The sequence below is a fragment of the Tasmannia lanceolata genome, unplaced genomic scaffold (genome assembly GCF_043159265.1).
Source record: "Tasmannia lanceolata isolate RefF3 unplaced genomic scaffold, GAP_Taslan_0.1 ptg000029l, whole genome shotgun sequence".
Lineage (NCBI taxonomy): Eukaryota > Viridiplantae > Streptophyta > Magnoliopsida > Canellales > Winteraceae > Tasmannia > Tasmannia lanceolata.
The window spans coordinates 9,344,889-9,361,198 of record NW_027518706.1 but is presented as its reverse complement, the minus strand read 5'-3'; the positions used below and the strand labels follow the sequence as shown (position 1 = coordinate 9,361,198).

At 38.6% G+C, this 16,310-nt stretch overlaps 1 protein-coding gene across 2 annotated transcripts in view; it reads right to left on the bottom strand.

Moving 5' to 3' along the window:
* The window catches only part of LOC143859235 (transcription factor-like protein DPB), a 31,034-nt gene that overhangs the window by 12,468 nt on the left and 2,256 nt on the right, over positions 1-16,310 (bottom strand). For both annotated transcript variants that reach the window (XM_077369938.1, XM_077369937.1), the window contains exons 2-3: positions 2,973-3,052; positions 2,607-2,650 (exon numbers count right to left, since the gene is read on the bottom strand). In XM_077369938.1, coding sequence (XP_077226053.1) covers positions 2,607-2,650; positions 2,973-3,052 — 124 coding nt within the window. The remainder of the gene's footprint in view (positions 1-2,606; positions 2,651-2,972; positions 3,053-16,310) is intronic.

The following is a 16,310-nucleotide window of genomic DNA, read 5'->3' as shown; positions in this document are numbered from 1 at the left end:
AATTATGATAAATAAGATGATGAAAATTCCACAATCATGTCTTGGCTCTTATACTCTATGAAATTGAGAAAAATAATTGATATCTCTTTCTGAGTACACCATAGAGATTTGGGATATTGTTGTCCAGACCTATTCGAAGGTAGGGAATGCCGTATAGGTATTTGAGTTAAAGAGGAAGCTCCATGAAATCATACAAGTAGATGCAACTTTGTCTTCAAACTATGCAATATTATGGTGTCTACGGAAAGAGTTGGACCATTATCAGAATTTTCAAGCAGATTATTATGGGGATGTGCATAAGTTAAAGGAAAAAAAGGATGGTGGACAAGGACTGCGTCATGGTAGGACTCAACCGATAATATGATTAGGTTTGCACTCACATCTTGGGCCGGTATCCTTTTCCCACACTGGTCCAGACATATGCGCATATGCTCAAAGGGAAGAGAGTAGACAAAGTGTCATGCTACATCCTGGTGTTTAAGAGAGGTCAGCACTAGCATCTGCATCCGAAAGAGATGGAAAATGCAAGTAAATAACCGTGAGACTAATGATAGGGAGAGACGGTCTCTGATGAGAAAGATAAGTTGAAATGTGACTATTGTGGGAAGAATATGCGTACAAGGAATTAATCACCATTTCTAAGGCAAAAATATTATATAGGATCTCACGCATTTCGTTGTTCAGTTGGCCATTGCCATGACTACTACTACTACTACTATCCACCTCGGTGAATTAATTTAGCTTAAATGGAAGGAGCATAGTGATAGCATTTAAGGTAATAAAAAATGGTATTGAGATCAAAGAAAAAAACTGACCACATTATTACCTGAGCAAGTTCTAAAAAGCAATCCCTGATGCTGCCATCTGAGAAGATGCTGGAATGTTTTTTGGATTACGTTTGCTCTACAAACATAAAGAAACCTCCCCTCCAAATAGCCTAAAATTAAAGTTTGTGACATTTAATATCTATAACCCGAGTGTGTGGGTAGTAGATTTTTTCAGTTATGATAGTGTTATTGTCTAGCTTTTTCCAATCCGAGCAGTATTGAGGATTCTAGGGAATCGTACATGTTAGCATTAACGCAAGGCATAAGAATATGAATAGATCAATTTCTAGGGACTTAGTTGATAGACACTCCTCTAAATTCATGAGTGGATTACCAATGGAAAAGAGTACCTTGGCCAGTTGGAGGATCATATTGAGGAGATACCTGATCAGTTGCAACAGTTCAAATCTCTTTTCATCATATACATCATTAACACAATCACAAATATTTGTCTTGGGAATTTCAAGTGTATCTTGAATTTTATTTTATTTTTGTTATTTTTTTGTTTATATTGAGAAATAATTGGAAAACATAATATATAGAAAGAATAAAATTATAAAATTTATGAAAATATTAGATCAACAAATAATATAGTGAATTTATTGTGATGTTTTCATATATTTTCAAGATAAATAAAATAAAATATAAAGATATTTTGATCATTTTAGAATCTCAAGAAAATTTTGAGATTTTGTCATTTATCAAAAAATCGAAAAATCACAATATTTTGAAAATATCTGAGATATCTGACTATGATCATGAAGCAATTCCGAGCCTGGTTTGCTGGCAGAAAGAAGAGGCATGTGACATTATTTTTGAATCACCATATTCGACAAATTAATGAGTAGCTTTGTTGTATATTGTGTTCTTTCATTTTCTTCATGTGACAAATTCAGACAGGTCTCATGTGTTCAGTAATTTGTAGTAAAGTATTTTTAGTATTAACTTTTTTGGAATGGCAAAGAATTATTAAAAAGAAAGAGGCAAATCCCAGTGACCGAGATTTCTAGTATCAACTAGTCCTTTCCATTATCGATCCAATAAAAATAGGGTGTCAAAAGAGAAAGGTTTAAGGGGTTGACCCTAAACCTCAATTATATGATTCTTTATGGCTCAACTTTTGGATCATAGGATCAGTCGTAGGAACAATCCCATTTTGCCTACACACACACACACACACACAGAGAGACTCTAGACCATATGGATGATGAAATCAACAATGAACCATATTCATATTCTCTAGTGACATATTCTTTCATGGTAAAATTGTCTAGTCACAACCATTATAAGTTTAGATAATTTTTTTTATTTTTCTAATTGTATGCATAATGGTTAAACTCTGGATGGGTTTTTCCATCTCACAAAGTGAAAAATCCATGTTTTGGTGGATTCACCTTGTTTTGTGAATTTCCCTCTCTAGCTTCCTCCAGTTCATTATTTTCAATTTATTTGCTTGTTTTTTCTTCATATTTGATGCAAATCAACTGTTCTATGAGGAATGTAAGTATGTGAGTCTGCAACAATATGGAAATTGACTAAGTTTGCAAGGTATATAGCAAGGCTTTTGGGGGTGCAATCAACTCAAACCGCTAATTCAAATGAATTGAACAGAAAACCCAAAACACTAATTGAGATAGCAGGTGTCCGTTTAATGAATTAAATAAGTGCACATGATAACTTAGTGATGCAAATAACATCATAAGATGCAAATAAAAAAAAACAAATAGCAAAGTTCTACTAAGCTTGGTAAGGTAAAAAAAATCTAGGAAGCCAACTGACCTCATTGTAAGTGGTTCTACCCTTGCTTTCCACTTTCTCACATACTACAAAATCAGAGACATGGTAGAAACATGCAGTCAGTTTTAAAACTCATTCTATTGAATTGCATGAAAAAAAAATAAAGAAATGCCAGTCATTGCTAGTTAAATAACCAAAAGAACCAAATGCCTATTAGAGCATTAGGCTCAAAATAAGATGCATACTAGAACATGGAAGGTACCCTCTACTAAACAAAGAGTCCATATGCCAGCATTCATCAATTTTCAAGGAAATCTCATATGTTATCGACATGTAACTTATTTAGGGGGAAGTGGAAAATAAAAAATAAAGAAACAATGCCGTCAAATAATGATTTGTCATCGCCACCTTTCATGCTAAATTGGCGAAGTCCCCGGCCACCTTTATCCCCACTTACAGCTCGGGCACCTCTCTTTTTCTTCTTACCACTGTTTAGAAACCAACATTTAGTTAACAACACAGAAAACCATGAATATAATCAAAATGGTGCAATTGAAAGCTTTATGATCAAGCTAAGCATGATATTTTCTCTCAAGGATATATGATGCAAGCAAAGTTCGTGAACAAGCCCACAATTCAGCAAACATGATTTAGAAAGAAGAGGTTTGTTTAGGACCCAAAAGTAGTCCCTAGGGAGACTGAAAGGTCACGTTAATATCAGTTGTGGTCCCTACTGGGTTTTGTCCCTCAAAATTCCACAGGTTGAGCCTTCACTATTTATGATGCTTTTAGTGATTTTATTTAATTTTGGCTAAATTTTAAGTAGCATAAATAGTATTTTCAGGACAAAACTTGGAATCTTTCTAATTTGGAAAGTTTCTATGATGTGAAGTAGACGTCCTTATTTGGTAATTTACAATGAGTTTAGACTTTAGAATTTAGGAAAGTTCATAAAGTTTCTTATAAAAACCTTTTCCAATTACAGGAAACACACACACACACACAGAGCTTTGATGTGCTTTTGGAGAAGTTAATTTATTTATATTTTGAATAACAAGAACTTCATTGAGAGATTAAAGAATAATTATAAATTTCTCTTATGCAAGGTTTTACCCTACTTTGATAATGCTTTATTAAAAAAATTAGTTGTTTTACGTCTCTCGTTCATCTTCTACAAAGATTTATTTGATTTGTTTGTGCTTTTGTTCAACCATCTACCAACTATACTTCGGGTGGATTTCTAGTAGTTTACTTTCATCAAGATATGCCTAATTCATATATTTTTTCTATCTTTTTTATTTAGATCATGGTGTAGCACCATTAGTTATTTTGGATTAGATTGATTCAATAGTGTTCTTTTTTATTAGTTCCTAATAATTTTGAGTTATTATTTGATTGATCAAACATTGAATGATCGAAATTGGAATCAAAGGTGTTGTAACCTAATATTTAAGGATTGTTACCTATGTCTGACACACGCATTTTAGATCCTTGTCATATTAGTATCATGAGATTTATTTATTTTTTTGAAATATTAATATATTGAAGGAAGGAACCGAGACGGTTCACAAAATACAAAGAAAAGGAAAAAGAAAATACAATTTATGGAGGGAGATAATCAAACCACTCTAAACTAGCCCTGCTAACCCCAGATTTGGCAAGGGAATCAGATTCGCCATTTGCCGATCTCCGAATATGTGAGAAAACTACAGCCAAATCAGAAACATAATCCGAGATCTCATCCATAAGACTGAGGAATCTCCACAGCGGCGGAGCAAATCCCGAAAGCCACTTTACCACATTTACCGAGTCCCCTTCTACTATCACCTTGTCCAGGATAAGATTATCTAAATGTAATATTCCGGAATAAGCCGCTTTTACTTCAGCTTTAGAAGAATCGCTTATACCGATTGGACCAAAAAAAGCCCAAACCACTTCACCTCTATCATCCCTAAGAAGACCACCAATTCCGGCAGCACCCGGATTCCCAAAAGAAGCACCATCAACATTAAGCTTGAAAAAACCAACGGGAGGAAGAGCCCACTTTTGAATCACCTTTGATTTGGAAGACGCCTCATTGCATATGATCTGCCAACCCTCCCACAAATCATAGGCAGAAACCGAACAAAAAAGAGAGCTTTTCGCCCAGAGAATAGCCAGGGCAATAATCTTCAAATATAGATCATAGGAAGATTTTGCCTTTCCATTAAAGATTCTCTCGTTACGCTCTTTCCAAATTGACCACCAGACTACTAATAAACAAATTTTCCAAAGAACCTTGCCTTTTTTCTTCCAAGGAACAAAATCCCAGCTTTCAAGAACTTGATCAGTAGAGTACAGAAAAACCCACTGAATACCGAATCTCACCAAAATCAAACCCCAAACTTCACGAACATAACTACAATGTATGAATATATGATCAATTGATTCTCCATCCTTTAAGCATAAAGAACAATGATCAACTAGCCACATACCTCTTTTTCTTAAGAATTCAATAGTCTGAATGCGACGGCAACTAACAGACCACCCAAAGAAACTTACTCTTGAAGGGCAATGGAATTTCCAAACCTTAGCCGATAAGGATTCCTCAAAGCCAATAGCACCCCGATCATAAAATGACTTAACCGAGAAAAATCCGGACAAATCCAACATCCAAATTCTTTTATCCATACCGGACTTCTTTATAAAGCATTTTTCAATTAAATCAAATAATGATGAGAGAGAATAATTCCCTTTCGAAAAGATTCCTGCGAAATTTTGGACACCACACCACTTTCTGATCCACTCTTTCGAAGCAATCGCAGACAAGAACATTCTTTTCCGCAGCTACAATAAAAAGATCAGGGAAAACAATATTCATAAGGTCCTTTGAACACCACGCATCAATCCAAAATCTGATCCGATTTCCAGAATAGACTTTGAAACAACACCCTTTTCTAAATTCATGGCTCAAAATAATAATATCCCTCCAGGTAGTTGTACCTTTCTTTTCAAACCGATCATCTGACTCCCAATTTCCGGAAAGAAAACCATATTTACTCCCAATAACTCTCACCCATAAAGCAGACCTCTCTTCTCCAAATCTCCACAACCATTTGCTCATGAGAGCGAGGTTGAATTGCTTAATTCTACGAATACGCAGGCCTCCATTTTTACGAGGAAGGCAAACTTTATCCCATTTTACTAAAGCAATTCCACCCCCATGATTTGATCTACCCCAAAGGAATCTACGCTGGATTTTCTCAATCCTCAAAACCACACTAGCCGGGCACCTGAATAAAGATAGAAAATAAACTGGGATGTTAGCAAGCACCGATTTAATCAGAGTTAATCTTCCCCCCCTTGAAACTAATTTTCTCTTCCGAGTTTCCAATCTCCTCTCAATTCTATCCACAATTGGATCCTAAAGACTTTTTTTTGGTCTTCCAACTCCCAAAGGCAGACCAAGATAAGAAGATGGGAAAGAATCCACCTTGCACCCCAAGATTTCTGCAAACAAACCAATTTCTGCAGAAGAAATATTAATAGCAAAGATTCTGGATTTTAACAGATTTGTCCTCTGCCCTGTTATCAGTTATAGCATCTTAGGATCGCCTTAAGGTTTAAAATATTGTTGTTCTTCGGCACACAGAAAAGCAAGGTGTCATCTGCAAATTGCAAAATAGACACTTCCACTTTATTCTTACCAACTTCAAAACCTGCAATTAAACTCTTCTCGCAGCCTTTCTGGATCAATTTACTGAGAGTTTCTGCGACTAGAACAAAAAGAAAAGGAGATAGTAGATCACCTTGCCTGAGGCCTCTGGAGAACCATTAACCAATATATAGAACCAAGCTGAAGACACACAATTTCGGATCCAACCTCTCCAAATACTTCCGAAACCCATTCTCCCGAGGATATAATCTAAACAGACCCATTCAACTCTGTCATATGCCTTCTCCATATCCAACCTACAAACCACTCCTTTTCCACCACTTCTCGAAAAGTAATCGATTGCTTCATTCGCAATCAGGAACAGTCAAGAATTTGTCTGTTGCTTACAAAACCACTTTGACTATCGGACACCACCCTAGGAAGAACAACTTTTAAACGATAAGCCAAAACTTTGGCTAAAAGTTTGTATAAGCAACCCACCAAACTAATAGGTCTAAAATCTGAAACTTTCGAAGCACCTTCTACTTTAGGGATCAAGGCAATGAAAAAGGCACCTGATCCTTTATCAAGAGAAATACCTCTATGGAAATCCTTGAAAAATCGAAGGACATCGGATTTGATAGAAGACCAACAAGATTGGAAGAAAGCTAGGCAGAAACCATCAGGACCAGGAGCCTTATCTCTCTCCATAGAAAAAAGGGCAACCTTCACCTCATCCTCTTCAAAAGATCTTTCCAAATTAAAACTCTCTTCTAAAGATAAACTATTGAACTCCACATCCTCCGGAATTGGACGAGATAAATTGTCAGAAGTGTACAGGGATGAGAAGAATTTAACAAAGGCTTGAGAGATATCATCCTTATTTGTGATCAAATCATTACCAGCATTAAGGACTTCAATTCTGTTTCTTCTCCTTCTAGCACTCACCATAGCATGAAAAAATGCAGTGTTTTTGTCTCCTTCTTTCAACCATTTAATTCGGGATTTCTACCTCCAAGATATTTCCTCGTGTAGAAGAAAAGCCTGGTGTTCTTGATTAAGTTTACCCAATTCTTCCCATTCCTCTTCCCCGCCCAAACCACTATCTTGTAGAGCTTTTAATTCCTCCATTCTATTTTCCAATACTAATTTTCTGTTTAAAATCTGTTTTTTTTTCTTCTCCCACCCACACTTTAATGTTCTTCTTCACAAATTTGAGCTTCTTCCCTATTATCACATCCGCTGGACCTTCCACATGATAGGACGACCACCATTCTCCCAACCTTTCTACCATCTGTGGATAATTCAACCAAGCAATTTCAAATCTAAAAGGAGTCGGTCCCCAAGAATCTAGCCTTGCATCAAGCAAAATAGGGGAATGATCTGAAACCGAATGAATCAAAGCTTTTTGGAGAATGTCCGGCACCATAGCCATCCACTCAGCACCAATAAGAAATCGATCAAGTCTGCTTCGACTTTCTCCTCAAAACCATGTAAAAGCTGATCCCGATAAAGGAAGATCGATCAGTGCATTATCTGCTATGAAATTAGCAAAAGACCTCATACATTAATTAATATGATTGCATCTCACCCTCTCTCCTCTAGACTTTATCTCATTAAAATCACCTCCAATGCACCATGGATAGGAACATAAACCTCTGATTCTACCCAACTCTGACCAAAAAACCTCTTTGTCTGCCCTTGAGCCGGCCCATAAACACCAGTGAAGAGCCACAAAGACTCATCCTCCAGCCTCCTAAGAGCCACTGAAATGGAAAAGGAGCCTTTCCACACTTCAATACTTTGCCAACTCACTTCATCCCAAGCTACAAGAATTCCACCAGAAGCTCCCAAAGAAGGAACAAAAGAAAAATCCCAATATGCCTTCACACCACAACTCCTAATTATTTCTCTAGAAATATCTTCCAATTTTGTTTCTTGAATGCAGATTAAATCCAGCTTTGAACTTCTAATTAACTCCGTTAATTGAATTTTTTTCCCCTAAGCCCCAAACCGTTTGAATTCCAAGAAATTATCTTCATAATGGACTAACATTTGTGAGTGAACCTCCCCTTTTAACCCCCTATTTTCTCCCCTTCTGATCTGATTTTGAAACTTCTCCCGAAAAACCCCCTTCATAATTAATACCAAATTTCAGACGTTTCAACTCTCTTGCCTTTTTCTTAATCAGATCTTCAGCCTTATTAGCCGAAATCCGAGCTTTCAAATCTCTGATCTCAGCTTCTTTTATTTGCGCCTTGAAATCTTCCATACTCCCTGGGGACCTTACCCCCAAAATCTAGCATACACCTGCCGTGTGATTGACTACTAAATCCACCCCTCATTCCAAACAAAACTTCCCTGCTTCTGAAGAGCAGACAAAATCATCCTGCTTCGATACCAAATCCCCCGAAACACTATTCACAGAAGATTCTGGCAGATCCTTAAGCTCTACTGACTGATTAGAAGACTGCAACAATCTCCTTCCTTTAAGCCAACCCTGAATTTCAGAGAAAGGAACATTGAGGTATGCTAAACCCTCCCAAAAATTATTCATCAAGGCAATAAGCGAAATAACATAGAACATGTCTCCATCTATTATATCCATATTAATCTTAAAACAAGAGTTGGACACAAATCCAGAATCCTCCCAATGAAAGAAACTCGTCTGTGAGTTCTGATTCTTCCTATGAAATCCCTCTATTTCAGAGAACCTATCATCCCTAGTGATTTTCGGAAGATGGTTCTCGAACAAAACCCCGAATTGGACTTCACCAATCTCAGCGCAATCATCCAAAACTTCTACCGTGTCAAAATCTAGCCGTGAGACTATCTCCTTTGAAAAAACAAGATCAGACTCATCGTTGGAAATTTCCTGAATAACGGCTGAAAGGCTTTGACTGAATTTCACAGGATAGGAACCAGGGACCAAACAGCCCAGACCAGAACAAGAAAACGAAATGCTTGATTTGACAGACCCAAAGCCAGAAGAGGTAATTAAAGTGGATCCAGAGATATAACTTATTGCTGGGCTTTCTTCCGATCCAAGTTGATGTAATAAAGAGTCCAAAGCCCATGGAATATTGTTACTTTGTGGACTAACAAAATCCACGGGCTCAAAAATACCCACAGATGATGAAGGCTCTGGAACAATACAGCTGGCCTCAATAAATTAAAAGATTCAAAATATTCATTTAATATAGAAGTGGGGTCCACCACAGTCGCATCAACAGAGCCTTTCCCAATCAAGCTTTTCAACCTGTACGCTGCAGGAGAAAAGTCATTTCGAAATTCAAAATCACTGCCGTAAGGACAGATATTAACTTGCGTCACATGCGTAGGATAGCCAACAAAGCTAAAATACGCTTCTTCGATTTCTCCGATCGCCTCTGGTTCAACCAATCCCACGCCGGCTCATTATCGATGACTAGAAACCCACTTTGAGACTCAATTTCTTCCTCTTCTTGATAAGAACTAGAGCCATTCAAGCTACTAGATTGATCACTTTCCTCTGAGAATACTCATATGGGTCCTTTAGGTTCATCTTCTTTGATCTCTTTGAAAACCCTCACCCATCTCAAAGACCCCTTCAAGGAAACCTGAAGAGAAATTCCCTTCCCCAAAATCCCTTCAGCAGATATTAAAATTTTAGCAGTTGAATAACCCTTACCAGCCTCACAAGAAGAATCCAACTCCAAAACTTTCCCAACCCGTTCTCCAATTCTTCTAAAGTTTTCTTCACACCAAGCATCAGGGGGAACGCCTTCAATACACCACCATTGGCTCCTGTCAGCATCCACAAATTTTTCCGTCCACAGAGAAATCTCAACAAATGGGGAGTTGATGGCTTTTTTCCACTCCTCCATCGATTTATTTCTATCCACCCCTGATGCCAAAATTATCAAGATTTCTATCTCTGAAATCCTATAAACTAGAACCTCCCCCTGAGAAAAGTTCCTCCTTGTCAACCATAATTCCATAGCAACCAAATCTCCAGACCAACCTGGGCTAAGTTTACCCCAGATACCCAAATCTGCGTTGCAAATAGATTGAAGAAGTATTGCTTCCAGATTGATAGCAACACCCTCAGAGATCATTGGATCTATTTTCCTTGAATATTCATGACAGACTTGGGCATTTCAAAGGATGTGGAACCAACGTTCACCATTCTTAGCTGCGATGGAAATTTAAAGTCTCTTCCTGACCAAATCTTTTTGCAATTCCAGCATTCCAACCTTTTTTTGAAGTTTCTGAAACTGCATTTGCAACAACGCCAATCCCTAAAACCAGCTTCCCTTCTCCTAGCTGCAACCCTGTCAATCCTCTTTGCTCTTTTACCTTGAGCTTGAATCCAGTGACTATTTGACCCAGAGGCTTCTTCCACTCTCACAGTTCCTAGTGGCACTAAATTAGCCCCATTAGCGAAACTGGGAGGGATTCTAGCAGACATCCTTCTCCAATAGGTTACTTGAAGGGCTTGGGCCTAAACCCCTTGGAAAAAAACACCAAATAGCCACCCCAGGAGGCTTACTCCGCGTTACCCGAGAATATGGGCAGGCCACTCCTTTGGGAAGATCCACCGGGGTCCGATTCCGACACCAGGAGGACTCCCAAGCAGAGAATGATTCCGAAGAAGACACAGAAGATTCAGAAGAAGAGCTCAATGAGCCCTTTGTGTACGAGGCTGAAAACTCTGCAACAGAAACTTCCGATACCAATTCTGAATGGGAGGAAATTATGGCTGAAATGAATGAAACACCAAGAGGAGAGGAACAAAACACCACCGCCTCGATAAGAAATCGCCGTCGAAGAAACCCCTCTCCTCTACCGCCTGATTCCGACACTAGTGAGGACTCCCATAGCCTTTGTGATATAGATAATCATTGTACCTAATCCCTACCGTATTAGATACTTATATTTATCTCTGTGTAACATAGATTGGAACATTATCTAGCATTGTGGTTGGATTATAGTTAAAATTGGGTTCTTGTCCGTGCAAAAAATAATGAAAAAGAAACACACCAATTATAAGTAATCTACGATGCCTTCGGATAATGCCCGCATTCATGGCCAAGTTATATTTGAGAGTTTCTTCCCAAAGCAAAAACAAAAGTGAAATAAACACACAACACATGTTTTTTCAAATGCATTATAGAATTACTCATCTTCAATAACACACAAACTTTATTCAATCAAAAGTTCTTAGAAGGAATTAGACTTAGAGCTTATTCAGGGGACCGGATCAGATTTTGGCTTGATAAGCGGTGTTCTTCTCTTCCTTTAAAGGAGTCATTTCCCGAGTTATTCACTTTGGCCTCTTCAAAGGAGGCGTTGGTCAAATACTATTATGAGCGCAGAGATAATAGGGTGATATGGAAGCCATTATTCAGACGCAACATTTTTTATAGGGAACTTGGGGTGGTGGAATAATTTTTATTCAAACTATTTGGCTCCGACAAAAGGATTTGGATCTGGAACTCGGCTGGGGAATTCTCAATCAAGTCATTCTACAATAAATTTGTATCTTGCCTTGCTCCTTCCAAAGCAGCCAAAGTTTGGGGCATCCAAGCTCCTCCTAGGCTCTGAAGCACGGGTACTCTCTCGGGGGTCCCGTACCCGTACCCCACACGTATGGGGTGCAGGTACGCACCCCAGAAATTTTTTTTAAAAAAAGAAACTTTTGTGATTCGGGTGCGTGTCGGGTGCGTTGGGGGTGCGCACCCGACGCACCTGACACGTTTAAAAAAAAAACTTTAAGTTAAGGGGTGTGTGTGGAGTAAAAGGGGGGGGGGTTTAAAACTTTAATAAAAGTATAAAAGCACGATTTGGGTTTTTTTAAAACCCTAACATATCTCTCTCTCTCCCTCTCCCTCCGGCTCCCTCTCCCTCCGACGGAACCTCCGGTATCTCTCTCTCTCTCTCTCTCTCTCTCTCTCTCTCCCTTTTTTTTTTCTTTTTCCTTCCTCAGATTATGGCAACCGATTGTGTTCCCCAAACCTATTTCCTCAGATTAATAGGTTTAGGGCTGACAATCAGTTGTCATAATCTCCAAACTTAGGCCCTTTTCGTTTGAGATTTTGGCAACTGATTGTTTTTAAATTTTAATCAAACCTATTTAGGGCTGACAATCAGTTGTCATAATCTCCAAATAGGTTTTGGGCTTTTTCCCTTTTGGGAGCACAATCGGTTGTCAAAATCTGAAACGAACAGGGCCTTAAATCTGTGTATCTCTATCTCTCTCTTTTTGGGGATTTTGTGAATCTGTTTTTTTTTTGGATTTTGTGAATCGATTTTGAGTCCAAAAACAGATTATTGGGCCCTCTTTCTTTTGGCTTTTGAGGACAGATTGTGAGTCCAAAGCAGATTTTTGGACTCACAATCTGTTGAATCTAATTTTGAGTCCAAGAATCAGCTTCGGACTCACAATCTGTTCTCAAAATCCAAATCTGATTTTTGGGTGCAATACATGTTGGCTGTTGAGAGTCCAAAACTGAGTTTTGGGTGCAATACATGTTGGCTGTTGAGAGTCCAAAACTGATTTTTGGGTGCAATACCTATTGGCTGTTGGTTGTTGGCTGTTGCCTGTTGAGAGTCCAAAACTGATTTTTGGGTGCAATACCTGTTGGTTGTTGAGAGTCCAAAACAGATTTTTGGGTGCAATACCTGTTGGCTGTTGACAGTTCAAAACTTATTTTTGGGTGCAAATACATGTTGTCTGTTACTCTGTTGAGAGTCCAAAACTGATTTTTGGATGCAATACGCCAATACCTGTTGAGACTTGAGACTTGAGAGTCTAAAATTGCTTCATTATAAATTTATAATTGCATTGCATTGGATTGCCATTTGCCATTTGCCATTTGCCATTTGCCACTTGCCTTTTGAATTTACATGGGTATGTTTGGTTGTGTATACAATTGTTTAATTTACATGGGTATGTTTGGTTGTGTATACAAATTTACAATTGGTGTTGCCTTGTAACCTTGTTTGTTTCAATTTGTGTAATTGAGAATTAGAGTCCCTTGTTTTGTTGGGTTGCAACGTTGCGTACTAAAATTGTTTTTATTGTTTAATAGATTTTAGAACGTCTTCATCCGGTGCTAGTAGCGCCGCCCAAGCCGCACATACGTCTTCTACTGATGAAGATTTGTTGAAGCCTTTATGGAAGCATGTCTCTAGATTTGATAAAGATCCTAAGGATGGAGGGAATGTGAGGTGGCAATGCAATTTTTGCAGTAAGAGTTTCAGTAGCTCCTAGACAAGGGTTAGGGCGCACTTGTTGAAGATAGCGGGACAAGGAATCGGACCATGTCCTAAAGTGAAAGCAAGTGATCTACTTGCAATGCAAAGGTTTGAGGAAGAATGCAAAGAGATTATGAAGCAAAATGCTCCCAAGAAAGTGCCATTGCCGCCATCGTCGAGTACTGGATCATTGGGTTGCACAAGTATGTTTGTGGCTCCAAGTTATGATTTGAAGAAGAGAAAGACAAGTGGAAATGTGAGTGCACTAGAAAAAGCTTTCAACATGGCGGCCCGTGATCAACTACATGCCGAGATTGCTAGGATGTTTTCTCCGGTGGCTTGCCCTTTCACCTAGCAAGAAACCCATACTATGCTAGTTCCTACACTTTTGCCGCCAACAATGCACTTTCGGGGTATTTGCCTCCGGGGTACAACTTGCTTAGGACAACTCTACTTCAAAGAGAGAGGGCTAATATTGATAGGTTGTTGCAACCTATTAGAGACACGTGGAGGGAGAAAGGCGTGAACATTGTTAGTGATGGATGGAGCGACTCACAGAGGAGGCCTCTCATTAACTTCATGGCGGTATCGGAAGGTAGAGCTATGTTTCTTAAGGCGATAGATTGTTCGGGGGAGACAAAAGACAAGCATTTCATTGCTAACTTATTGAAGGAAGTCATTAATGAGGTTGGACATGATAAGGTTGTCCAGGTAGTTACCGATAATGCTCCAAATTGCAAGGCGGCCGGACAACTTGTTGAAGCTCAATTTCCTTCCATATTTTGGACCCCGTGTGTGGTGCACACACTCAATCTTGCTTTGAAGAACATTTGTGCGGCAAAGAATGTGGAAGTAAATCAAATTGTCTATGGAGAATGTAGTTGGATCTCGGATATTGCGGGAGATGTCATGCTGGTGAAGAATTTCATCATGAATCATTCGATGAGATTGGTCATATTCAACGACTTCAATAGTTTGAAGTTGCTTTCCGTTGCCGAGACTCGCTTTGCGAGTGTTATTGTGATGCTTAAGCGATTTAAACTCTTAAAGCAAGGTCTACAATCGATGGTGATTGGTGACAAATGAAATTGCTATCGAGATGATGATGTAGGAAAAGCAAAGTTTGTGAAAGAGAAGGTGTTGGATGACATTTGGTGGGATTCTATCGATTACATACTCTCTTTTACATCTCCTATGTATGACATGCTAAGAGAGTGTGACACGGATAAGTCTTGTCTTCATTCGGTTTATGATATGTGGGACACGATGATTGAGAAAGTGAAGACGGCAATCTATAGGAAGGAAGCAAAGAGAAAACAAGAAGAGTCTAGCTTTTATGAAGTGGTGCAAGAAATTCTTTTTGATCGTTGGAACAAGAGCAACACTTTGCTTCATTGCTTAGCTCATTCATTGAATCCAAGGTTAGGTGACTTCAAATTTTATTTAGATTAATAGTTATGTTCATTGTGAACTTTATTTCCTACTTTTAACATGAAACTAAATTATTTTTTCTATTCTTGAAGGTATTACAACGAAGAATGGCTTAGTGCCGGTTCAAATCGTGTTCCTCCACATAAGGATACAGAGATTTATGCAGAGAGGGTAAAATGCCTCAAAAGGTACTTTCCCAATTCAGCAGATCGCACGAAGGCTAATGTGGAGTTTGCCCACTTCTCTATGAAGTCTGGATTATTCAATGACGTTGATTCCATCAATGACCGAGCTACTTTAGAGCCTCATGATTTGTGGGCTGTCCACGGTACGTGTGCTCCTATGCTTCAAAGCTTAGCTTTGAAGCTTCTTATGCAGCCTTCGTCTTCATCTTGTGCCGAGAGGAATTTGAGCACTTACTCCTTTGTGCATTCTTTGAGAAGGAACAAGATAACTCCACAACGGGCTCAGGACTTGATTTTTGTTCATAGTAATCTTCGTCTTCTATCAAGACGATCTCTATGCACAGGGAGAGACGAGGATGTGGGACATAGGTGGAGATTCATTTGACTCTTTTGAGGATGTTGGGGTGCTTGAAGTTGCTAGCCTTTCACTCGATGAGGCGGATTTGGAAGCCGTTGTTTTTACCGATGATGTAGATGATGATATTGGAGATGAGGCGACGGACATTGTATCTAATGAATGATGCGATCGTAACATCTTGTACTTAAAGTTGGAACTTATGAAATATGGAGTAATATTAGATTTTGCTATTTTGGTGATGTTAATTGTAATTTGATTGTTCTTTAATTGTTTTTAATTTTTATAAATATATAATAAAATAATAAAAAATATTATTATATTTAACGTACCTGAACGTACCCGCACCCGGGTTTTTTGGAAAATCACGTACCCGCGTACCCGTGTCGTGTCGTACCCGTACCCCACACCCATACCCGTGCTTCTTAGGGTATATGCCTTTGGTTGGGATGCGGTTCTTGAAAGAAAAGAGTTAAGACAGTGATCTTCTTGAGATCCCAAGAGATGTTGATTGTTGTCCACTATGCTCTTTGCACGGAAGCTGGGGAATCAGCGGAACATATCTTCATGCATTGTAAGATGGCAAGAGAAGTGTGGTGCCGTATTTTATCTAGATTTGACATGTCTTGGGTCTTCCCTGCCAAGATCATTGACTTGTTGGAATGTTGGCCCTTGGTTCCTTGGAGAAAATAAAATGGAAGATCCTTTCGAATGTTTCCCTTCTAGCAACTATATGGGTTTTATGGAAAGAGAGAAATGCATGTGTCTTTAAAGGATATTCAAAGAGATCATTGTTCCTCTTCAATAAGGTAATTGCCATCACTATTTCATGGGTGATGACTTTACATTGCTTTAGGTTTGTATCGGTTCATGTCCTTTGGTATGGATGGAAGGAGATTTGC